At 40.3% G+C, this 11804-nt stretch overlaps 1 protein-coding gene across 1 annotated transcript; it reads right to left on the bottom strand.

The window, feature by feature from the left end:
* Positions 1 to 289: 289 nt before the first annotated feature.
* LOC143555064 (uncharacterized) lies at positions 290 to 4333 on the bottom strand. The gene is made up of 3 exons (XM_077044696.1): positions 4253 to 4333; positions 2143 to 3188; positions 290 to 1165 (listed from the first exon to the last, which is right to left on the bottom strand). The coding sequence occupies exons 2-3, from the start codon at positions 3115 to 3117 to the stop codon at positions 305 to 307; spliced, it is 1836 nt and encodes a 611-aa protein (XP_076900811.1). The 5' UTR covers positions 3118 to 3188; positions 4253 to 4333; the 3' UTR covers positions 290 to 304.
* Between the last annotated feature and the right edge of the window lie 7471 nt (positions 4334 to 11804).

Raw genomic sequence — 11804 nt, forward strand, 5'->3', positions numbered from 1 at the left:
CCCCAAACTGATGCCATGTGCAATTCATGTGAGTAGAATTGGGCCTTCACAAATTTGGAATTCTAAAAAATATGCTCTTTCAAAATTCAAACTCTAAAACTCCTAACGTCTACTTCATCACATTCGATTTGCTAGGAGGTATGGAGTTCGAAACAGTTCCAAATTTTAAAAAACACAATTACCCTCATGTGAATGGCACATGACGTCACTTTTCCATTAAAAAGAAACTAAGATTAACAGTGTGGACTAAACGTACAAATTTCTCACATGGGTCGTTTGTGCGATTTTCTCTAAAGATAATACATCAAAAATAACTACCTCTTGAATGTTTGTCAATCTTATCAGTAATTTTCTCATCATCATTACTCCTCTCTTTTCTACCATCATTTCCCACATCACTTTCACTAGCAGTTTCCCACTCAGAATCATCGGTCCCTTGTCCATAAGCATCACCAACATCAGCCTCACAATCAATCCCGCCATGTTTGACAGCAGCTTCCCTAAACAACCAAGCGGCACGCATCTGTTTTTTAACCAATCGTTCTGCATAATCAGGCACTTTATTCTGCTTAGAAGACAAATCAGGATCTGTCGATTGAGAACACTCGTTTATAAACAAAATAGCATCCAATAAGCTTTCTTTAGCCAGCCCCAACATATCATAAGCCTGTGCTCTTCTCCACAAGCTTTTAGCATGTCGGTTAACCAGATTATGAAGACATAGCGCGCGTGTAGCGTCACTTATAGCATTTAACGGTTGTTGCAATAATAAATAACACTGTGCACGATTGCTGTATAACACCACTCTTTCCTTTTTAGATCTTACTGGGCATAACGCAAGTGCTTCTGAGTATTTTGATGCTGCACCAGATATATTGCCAGATGAAAATAAGGAATTGCCTTCTAGTTTAACTACCAATGCTGCAGCTTGTTTGATATGGAGATCTTCTTTAGGCATGCTTTTTTCCCATTTGAAACGCTCTCGTGAATGTAGTATTTCTTCAACATCTTCTTTTATTCGGTTACTGATTGAATTGCGACCTGTTTCATGTGATTGAATGCACTCTTGAAGGACATTGAGAATGGAATCTCCAAGCTTTTTGTGATCCCCAAGAGTTTGGATCTCTGCCAGGTCTAATACCGCAGGTGCTGCCTTTTCAATAACCTGATATAACATATTATTACCTCATGAGTTATTGAATTATATATCAAATGTAAGCAGAATCATATTTGTTCTAAAATTTGGAACATGGAACAGGTTAAAAATATCAGATTTATGGGTGAAAACAGAAGACATACACTCAAACTCTTTTTAGGCATGTAAACGAACCGAACGTTCCATGAACCGTTAAGCGGGAAGTTCAATTATGTTCGTTCATTTACTAAATGAACAGACATGAACTCGAAATTTTGTTTATTTATTAAAATAAAGCACATGTTCCATTTGTTGATTGATATTCATTTATGTTCGTTCATTTATGTCCATTCCTTTATGCTCTGTCGCAGAAATAGGCATTAGTCTGTAATTGGTGAGATATAGATTAAATTTCAGCTAATTGGTGATATTAATCGGAAATCGGTCAAAATCGGCCCAAATCAGACCTTTTTCTAAAAGGCAATCGGACCTTGGTTTTCTCATGGATTTGTTATGTTTAAAATTAATTTGATTTTCACATTTTTAAACCCTTAAATCCAACTTAAAATCAGTTTGATGATATCTTTGTTTAGTTTTAAAATGCTGGATGTAAGTGTAAAGATGATGGCATTTTAGATTTTAATTTGTATATTCAACTTACTTTAAATAATGTTCGTTTGTGTTACTTTTCGTTCGTTCATTTATGTTCATTTGCATTAACTTTTTGTTCGTTTATGCTCATGCATCATTCGTTTAGAATACTAACAAACAAACATGAACACGTTCATTTTCTTAACAAACATGAACACGTTCATTTTGTGATCTACATTTGTTCAGCTAAAGTTAAACAAATGAACAAGCTCCATTGATGTTCATTCGGTTTGTTTGCAGGGCTACCTCTTTTTTTTATGGTCTACCAACAATAATGAATACTGAAAGAATCTAGTGTGTTGAATTATAACAGAATCTATTCAAGAAACATTTTTCAGTATAATACATATTATTACCTTATGGCAGGTATTGGGATCTTGAAGCAGCCATAGAAGACAATCAATAGCCATATATTGCCAGTCATCCGATGACCGTGCAATATTACATAACGCCTCAATTACACTTGGGCAGCTGCTAACAGGTCCTCTTCCAAATTTATGATGACATATTGTTCTCAGTAAGCCAATACCCGCAGGTGAATTTTCATTAACAAGTCCACCCCACATACCAGGAAGTTTAACAAGAAACTCTGGGTTGCATATTGTAGAAATAAACTCGGGTTTAAATGCAAAACAGTTTATAAGTTGAAGTGACCAACATTGTAACTGACTAGCCCATTCTTCGGCTTTCCTAGACTCCATCTCTACACCACCCATGCCACGTGTCAAAAGATCACAGTGGTAACTAAGTCTTCTATCAGCATACTGATAGAAATGTGAATAAACTATTTCAAGTGAACTCATTGCTAACTGGATACAAAGTTCAAGAATCTCCCCGTGGCTGGCAACAGCAGGAAAAGTGCTTGCATATGTCGCTAAGTGTCCTAAAGCCCGTACAGCAACTCTTTGTTCAACCCATGTCAACCGACCCCTTAAAAGTTCAACCAAAGGTGGGATTACACCAGCATTAACTGCAGTTTCAGTAAAATCTTCCATGTTCATGGTGTATGATCCAATAATATGAGCAGCATAATAAGGTATGTAGATGTTTTGATCATGAGCTAGCCATCTTCGGTTCTTTAATCCTTTCCAAATAAGTGCAGCCATGCATTCAAATATACCTAACTCAATGAACTCGGGATCATTAGGATGTGCCATTGCTGTGTTCCAAAGGCCACTTATTGGGAGAACTTGACCATCATCATCTTGTGAAGGAAGCTCTCTGAAAAACTTCATGATGCTAGTTCTTCGTTTATTAGGATTACCTTCTTTCATTACACAAAAGAAGCATCCAGGGTATGGGCAGTCAGCAATATGTTTGTCCATACTCATTGAGTTGATTTCTCAGGGCTTTGAAACAATGAATCCGAGAAATGAAGAAATTACAAGCCTCCAAATGCACACTGCATTAACAATAGGTCAGATAACACTGATTAACATATCTGTGATAACTTAATTTATGATTGTAAGCACTTAAGAAGCTCATACCATAGGTATAATCATATGCACTACCTATATGGTCTATACCTAGAACACATCTTCTTCAACATGGTACATGTAATATCATAACCGAATCTTATGACTTATCGAGACTCTAAGAATGAAATTTGAAGAGTTTGAGCATTCAATCACTTACATGTACATACATCAACACAATGAAACCATATAAAATAAGATAATGAAATTGCTTCAACCATGAACCATTGTAGCAAAGTAAACTCAAACCATCTAAGCCTCCTAATCAAGCATAACAACACACATCTGTATGGTTTTAGATCCAAATAACAAGCTAACTACACTGTAAATTTGTACCTGCCGCCATCCAGGCTATCAGGCGACCTTCGGGCAAGATTCTGGCCAAACCCTAAAAAAACTGGCAAAATTCTGAAAACTGGTCTGAAACATCCAAAAATGACTTGGAATCATCCTAAACAAGCCTAAAACATGTCTAAACCCCAACAAATAAGTGCTTGTGCCTTTGACAGCTATGAACGAAATGGCTAACTTTTATAAGAATTTTCCCAAACCATGTCTAAATCAAAGTTATCGATTACAAGATAAAATTGCAGGTGAGCAGGTTGTTTCGTGTTTGGAAAAGATGACACGATTAGTTATCGCCATATCGTGTTTGTGTTCGTGTCTAGCACCACAAGTAAGTAATAGTGTGTTATCGTGTCTGACCTATGATGCCAGCCCTAGCAAAACGTATTGCAAATCTAGAAGAACAATAAGTGAATAACATTCCTAAACCTAAAACAGCATTTTGAATCCTCTATTTACAATACCTAGTGCAAATACTCGTACATTTTACTTAAATTCTACACCTATTTACCGATGCTTCATTCAAATTAGATATAATTGAAGTAATTAGTTCCGTAGAAGAAACAGTTAGTGAGTGCAGCATGTTATATAAAGAGAAATTGAATGAAGAGCAGCATAGTAATAATAATATTATTATTATTATCACCTGAATCTTACACCAAGTGGCCGATCACCGAGCGGCAACACCGGAAGATTTGATTTAATTTTATTTGGGGAATGAATTGCAGTCAAGTGAGGGGTTTTTTTTACTTTCTGAAAGAAAATGGTTATTTCAAAAATTAAATATTACTTTAGTTTAGGACCATATATTGGAGCTATTCATTTCTTTTCATTAAATACCATTACTTTAATGTTCAAATATACGTTACTTACTAATTTATGTCAATAAAGAAATGATTTGTCCCCTACTTTAAAAAAAAATAAAAATAAAAATAAAAAAAATTAGACGTTTTGTACGACTTTTAGGAGTTTTATTTTTATAAATTTAGAAAAAAACAATTTAAATAAAATGTCAAAAATTGTACGAAGCATTTTGTTTAAATAGATATGTTTAAAAAGTCTAAAAAACGAACGGGAGCGTTTAAAAAGGTGGAGCTAGAGTCTGAGTTGTCTAAGCCGACGGAAACGTCTAGGGCTCGGACGTTTACTCTAATGCTTGACGCTTTTGGTCAATATTTAGGCGTTTCAGAGAAGACGTCTTGTTTTTAGACGTTCCTAAGTAGACGTATGTGTAGTCGCTTCCTCTGAAAAGTGTCACGTCTCATGAAATAAGTGGTTCATTGGTGGGGTCGGCTATTAGATAAAGCATATAAAGTACAAACGCTTCACTCATGTGTCAAGTTCTGAAGTCCTTAATTTTCGTAAAGTGTCTAACTTTTAGACACTTCATACGCTTATTTTGATGTTTTGTTGTGGGACCACGATCATCTTGGTAATTTTCCTGCATCACATCCTCTCGTTGCCTCACTATTGTTGCATCATCGCTAATGTTAGCATCTCAAGTCACGACATCCTCTATTGTTGATTGTATCCTTGATCGTCATATCACTCGTGCACTATATGTTTAGAGTATTTCCTACTCACTTCATATCCACGTAGTCATCCTTCAAATTAAAGAAAGCATCTAAAAATACCAGTCCATATAGCCAGGGATTAAGTATTCATCACCCCAAATTAAATAGAGAGGAGTATTCAGGCAAGATAATTACATGATGACATATATATTCCTTCATGTTCGTTTATTTTTGTTTAATTATGTTCATATATGTTCGTGAACTATTCGTTTAGATTTTAAATAAACGAACACGAAAATGTTTAGTTTTTAACTAACGATCATGAACAAAAATATTTGTTCGATTAAGTGTTCGTGTTTGTTAAAAGTAAAATGAACAAACACGAACATGCCTTTATTCATGTTCGTTCGATTCGTTTGCAAGTCTATATATATAATTATAAGATAATTACTTGTAAAAGAAATTGAAATTTGAGTGGAATGAGAAATTTTGTAACCTATAAGTTACAAACACAAAAAACAACTTAAATTATAAAGTAACATGGTTAACCCGACTAACCCGAAACCCGAATAACCGAGCCCGATAACCCGAGCCTTAATAGGGTCGGGTTGTGGGTTATATATCTTTTAAGGAAAACCCGACTAATCCAACCCAATTAACTTGAAACCCGATCAGGTTAACCCGATGAACACTCCTAAAGGTAGGGATGGGACATAGGATTTGTGACAATAATCCTTTAGAAATTTATGATTTTTAGCTAAATTATATGAATTGTGATAATGTATACAGCCAACCAAGTGGGCTAAGCTAAAAAAGATTTATTAAAAAGTTTTGGTTTATATATAAAAATAAACTGATTATGGGCTTTTAATTAATAATTTTGGATTTTTGGGTTGTGAGAAACTTAAAGTTAGAAGTGGGCATGCCTGATATTTGACTCGATGGTTAAGTATCATCTATTAGGAAACAAACGTTTTATCTTTAATTTGAGTAGCCTTCTTGAAAGAAAAAGAATAAAGAGTATTAGACTCGATACATCATGATTTTCTTAACGTTGCGTCTAGCTTCAATGACTACCTAGAACATAGTCTACCTATCTCATATAACGGCGTGCCATGATTTTGTAAATTCGTTGTTCATATTTTTATAGAAGTTTGACGCATTTACCTCTCATGCCGTAAACAGCTTCTCATGCTTGTGAATTTGCTATTTTTAGAATAATTGGACCATATGATATTGTATATATATATATATATATATATACATATTTATTTATATATCGTCTTGGATCTATGTACATGTGTTTGGGGTATGAATGTGACGCATGGATTATGTGTGGGTCTTTAAATCTCCCTTTGGTTCGTGTCAATATATCTGTGTTGTGTTGTGTTGTGTTGTGTGTGTTAGGTTTGATTCCAGATTTATGTGGGCTTTGGTCAAAAGGATTTGGTTTCCTTTGTGGTTTTAAATTATTTTTTTTTTAAGTACACCTAGGCTATATTTGTATTTCTTTGTGAACGTTTTAACCAAATTCGTGTGTTTTAGTCTTTTAGATTTTGGTTGAAATAATTGCTAGATCTACGTATGTTTGAAAACATTTGTTTTTATGTTAGCTTTGAATATACCTTTGTTCCATAAAGCTTTGATTTGTTTTTGAGTTATGTTTATATTGGTGTTAATTTAAATGATCTAGGTTTTTAAACTCGTGTTGGTGGTAAATCGTAAGAGGTTGGTTTTGTCTGAGGTTCAAGAATGGTAACGGGCAAGTTTAATGACACATAACTTAAAAAGTAGATTACATATTTGTTCTTGTAGCAATCAAGTCTGTAAATATCATCTCTCGTTATGAAGTTGGTCCTATTTTCATCCTATGTTGTCACGTTTGGTCTTCGAACATACATACGACACTGAAGAGGTAGGTCCCAGCAGAGCCCAGTTGGACCCGCAAGACTCACCTCAAAGAGGGACGTCTGCGCAGTTGAACCCGCAAGACTCACTTTCAACAGGGACGTCTGCGCAAAGGCTAAACTCGCAAGACACCTTGAAGAGACGTCTGCGCAGAAACCAACTGGATCCGCAGGACCCACCATGCTCAGAGACGTGACGTCCTTACGCGCAGTACGCAAGCTGTTCCCGCAGGAAAAGCCTCCCAATGGTCGACGTACTCCGCCTGTTCCCGCAGCAACGGATACTAGCCATCAGGGAAGGCTACCCGCGCAGCAAGGCTACACGCACAAGGCACTTAACTCTTAAATAATTCAGTAATGTCACCTGAAAGAGTGAGCAAGCCGGGAACACTCCCGCACAAAGCCGGGAACACTCCCGCACAAATGAGCTAGTCCGTACGATACTGGAGGATCTTTTGTACTGTACCTGACGAGGTATGGACAAAAGATCTGACCAAAGATACGACAGCTCACTGACAACAGTATGACGAGCAGCACGCTCTTGTACTGTATCACTATCAGCCGCTGCCTACTCACCAACCTGTCGGAGGACGTGCATAGCCTGCAGTTGGTGGAACAGGAATAGTACACAGCCAGCCTGGTCACTATCAGCCGCTGCCTACCCACCAACCACCAGCATGGCACGTGCGTAGCCCACAGTTGGCAGAACAGGAATACTATTCAGCCGGCTGTACCTGCTTGGAAACCTACCTTCGGCTATAAATACTCCAACACCTTGGAACGGTATTATCATCTCATCTCATACCATCATATCTGCTCTAGTCATTTCTCTTAATATACACTTATATTCAAGAGCAATCTAGTCTGATTCTCACGCCGGAGGGTGGTCACAAGGAGGTACCCCCCCTTCTCAGTGACGAGCTCACGGTGTCTGTTTTGCAGGTCATCATCAGAACTATCTTTGCCGGACCTAACCCCTCGTGGGAAACATCTATTTAACCCCCAGATTATCCGTAATCTGCCCGGGGTCTATTAGTGTTTCTTCATTGGCGCCATCCGTGCATAAAAGCTAGAACTAATTCTCAGTTTTTTCAAAACCTCCGAAAAGATGGTTAACGTTACTCAGGTCCCCAGGTCAGGGAGTAACCAAGAAACCCCGGTAACCACAACCCCAGCTACTGAGAGGAACACCGGCGAGCACACAAATTTTACGAACACTACCCCGGTTACCCGAGCCGGGGCAAGTGCAGTAAACAATCCTCCCCTGGGATTCATTGATACCCAGGTGGAAAGACAACAGACGAGGCCCCCCCGCCAAACACTTGAACAAGTTAAAGCGTGGGGGGAAAAACGTCAAAGGGAATTCCAAGCTGAGTTGGATGAACGCTTACGTTCACTCCAACAGGCTGACGAATTCGAAAGCACTCGACAACAGCTCAACATGAGCAATGAGTGCGAGTACTTGGACGATGATTCGGAGGAATCCGACACCGACGCAAACCCTCGCCATAGGGCGAAAGGGAAGCGTAAGGAAACGGACTTCCAACCGAGAAGGAATTTTGGAGAAACCTTCAAACCAAAAAACGCGAGTGGAAACCCACGTGACTTCTCTAAAACCTTCAGACCAACCGCTGCAAATGCGGGAACCTCCAAGTTTGCAAGGGACATTGCGGAAGCAATCGCCCCAAGAAGTGCCAAACAGATGTCCAACATCGGAACTTATGATGGTATATCTGACCCAGACGATCATTTGAACAGATTCATAGCGGGGGCAACCGTCAGCAACTGGACGGAACCCACGTGGTGTTATATGTTCCAGATGACGCTGGTTGGAGCAGCCAGGGCGTGGTTCGACCGTCTACCGGTCCACCACATCTACGATTGGGCAGACTTCCAACAGAAGTTTAGCCAACACTTCAGCCAACAAAGAAAGTATACCGAAGAGCAATAGACAATCCTCAATTGCATTCGAGAGGAAGATGAATCTTTGCTAGACTTCATCACTCGCTTCAACTCAAAGAAGCTAAGTCTGGGTAGTATTAGCGAAGATCTTGTTCGCGCTGCTTTCATCCAGGGCGCGAAAGACCCAGAGCTCATCCGCACCTTAACGGGTAAAGATGGCATGCCATCCACATGGGATGCCATCATGACAGCAGCTAAACGCTTCGCGGAAACGGAAAAGCAATTGGGTAGAGATCTTCCCCAGAGCACAAACCTCTACACCCAGAAAACAAGAGAAAACAATGTCCTTATCGCCCGATTAAACAAAAAGAGGAAGCTAGGCATTTGGCAGTCAAGGGTGAACTTTGACACCTCATCCGGCTCACACCCTCGGTTAGGCGGAAAGGATAACATGCCGTCGTCAAACCGGAACTCCAGATGGACGCCACTCACCAAAAGCGTCACCGAGATATTCGACACCGAGAGACTCCCATGGCCAGAGGCTCCAGTAATCAGAGAGCGTCACAACGCTGATCAGAGCAAATTCTGTGACTTCCACAGGACAAGAGGCCACAACACCAAGGAATGCGTAGACTTGAAAGACATCGTCGAAGCATTTGTCAGAGATGGGACGCTCACGCACCTCGTGGCGTAATGAACGCTGAGCAGGCTAATGCATGTAGAACCCCAGTTGGGGAAAACACGAATAAAACTGCAGCTTCAATGTCGGAGACTACATACTGCGTAAACAACGAGATTCCGAACCAAGTGCATATCGGCTCGAAAGGCTCGATGACACTCCTAATAACATGGAAGGGAGCTCAATTATACAGTCTGCATGTAGATCAATTCCAAACTTGTAAAAGAAAAGGCCCAGAGCCACTTCTAATGGAAATGATTCTCCTTATCACATTGACGCTGATGGTCTTACATTTATACTTAATGAACTTTCCACACTGATATGCCGGTCTTCACCGCATACATAAGTGGGAAAACAAGTCGTTGCGTGTGGAAGGCGGCAAAACCCGCATAAACACAAAAAACGGCAAACCTTCACGCAGGTCAGTCATAGGTAAAGTTTGATCATCCTACTAAATGAAAGTGCCGGTCCTAACCGCACAAATCATGATAGAGGACACCGAACTAACCTATTGACAACCGCGCGTCGAACGGTTAATTTATTCAAATCACTGATGCCGGTTTTCACCGCATAAATAAGTGTGAACAAGTCGTTGCATGTGGAAGGCGGCAAAACCCGCATAAACACAAAAAACGGCAAACCTTCACGCAGGTCAGTCATAGGTAAAGTTGGGTCATCCCACTAAATGAAAGTGTCGGTCCTACCCGCACAAATCATGATAGAGGAAACCGAACTAACCTATTGACAACCGCGCGTCGAACGGTTAACTTATTCAGAACACTTAGAAAATCTCTTCAAGGAAAAAATGAGAAAAACCTCCACGCAGGTCAGATATAGGTAAAGTTTAGCCATCCTACTAAGTGCAAGTGACGGTCTTACCCGCACAATCACGAAAGAGGAAGCAAAACTTTAACCTATTATCTGCCACGTTGATAGGTTAACTTATTCAAAGTACTAAAAAAATTGCTAAGTTAAACTAAAGTATGCACAAGCGAATCATATATTGTTTATGCGGCAAAACAAGTGCCAAATTAAACTATAATATGCATGAGCAAGTCGTATAACGTTTATAAAGCAAGAGTGACGGTCCTACCCGCACAAAGGATTTACATTCCATAAAAATTCAAGTATTACAAGAATGGCCGGGTATCTACCCGCCTACAAGAGTGTAAATCTATACAAAAACATAAACCTATCCTAACAGTGAAAAGGGATCTAAAGGTTCAAGCTTCAGGACCACTTCCTCCAAACCCACTTGTACCCGCACCATCACTTGGCTGTGGCGGTTCAAGAAAGGTCTTGAGAATGGTTAACCCATCATCAGCAGCAGCAACTTCGTTCACCTTCTCCACCACTGGATGCGGGAAGGCAGCATACTGGTTCACTGCTTGGTCATAAGCAGCTTCAGTATCCACATCATATAAAGGGAAGTTGGAAGGCGGGATGCCCTTCTCAACGAACCCTAGACCAAGCAGGAAGCCAGCCTTTTCCCCATCCTCATGAGAAGCGTTGAGGGCTGCGCTCATGGCATCGTCATATGATGTGTCCGTGAAGACCCGACGCACAACCTACAAGAAAAAATACAAGTATCAAAACCTTTTCTTAGTACAAAGAAAAGTGTAAAGACGTTATGAAGCTAAGCTTACCTGCGACAAAGCTTCTCGTAGAAGCCATTCCTTGGTAACCAGAGCCTCCTGGAGGGCAGCTTGAGCTTGGTTACGGGCGCGTTCGGCTTCACTTTTGTTAAGGTTGGCAAGCAACACTTCTTTAGCCGCAGCCTCTTCGACGCCCTTTAGCTTACGCTCAGTATGGTCAAGCACGCCCCTCTGGTCCAAGATCTCTTGGAGCTTCTTGGCGTCTTCCATGGCCAAGGCATCATGAGCCTGTTGGAGCCTCTCTAATTTGGCTTTAAGCTCCTCATTCTCGGTGCGTAGAGGCTCAGCAACAGCTTCAGCCCTGGTGGCCCTCTCAGTTGCGTTCCGAGTGGTTTCCTTAGCTAACCGAAGCTGTTCGTTAACAGCTTGGGCAGCCTTGGAACGAGCCTCGAGACGGGCCTGAACTTCAACCTCAAGGGCCTTGAAGGCCTTCTCCTTCTCCGCAGCAACGGCGGAGAGCCTCCTGTTCTCCTCCCGGACAGCCCGCGCTTGAGCTACTTCTTGGATACGAGCTGCTTTTAACTTGTCGTTTTCACGACAA

This window comes from Bidens hawaiensis, unplaced genomic scaffold (assembly GCF_021521415.1).
Source record: "Bidens hawaiensis isolate Kalapana, Puna unplaced genomic scaffold, B.hawaiensis_p1.1 tig00017951_1, whole genome shotgun sequence".
Lineage (NCBI taxonomy): Eukaryota > Viridiplantae > Streptophyta > Magnoliopsida > Asterales > Asteraceae > Bidens > Bidens hawaiensis.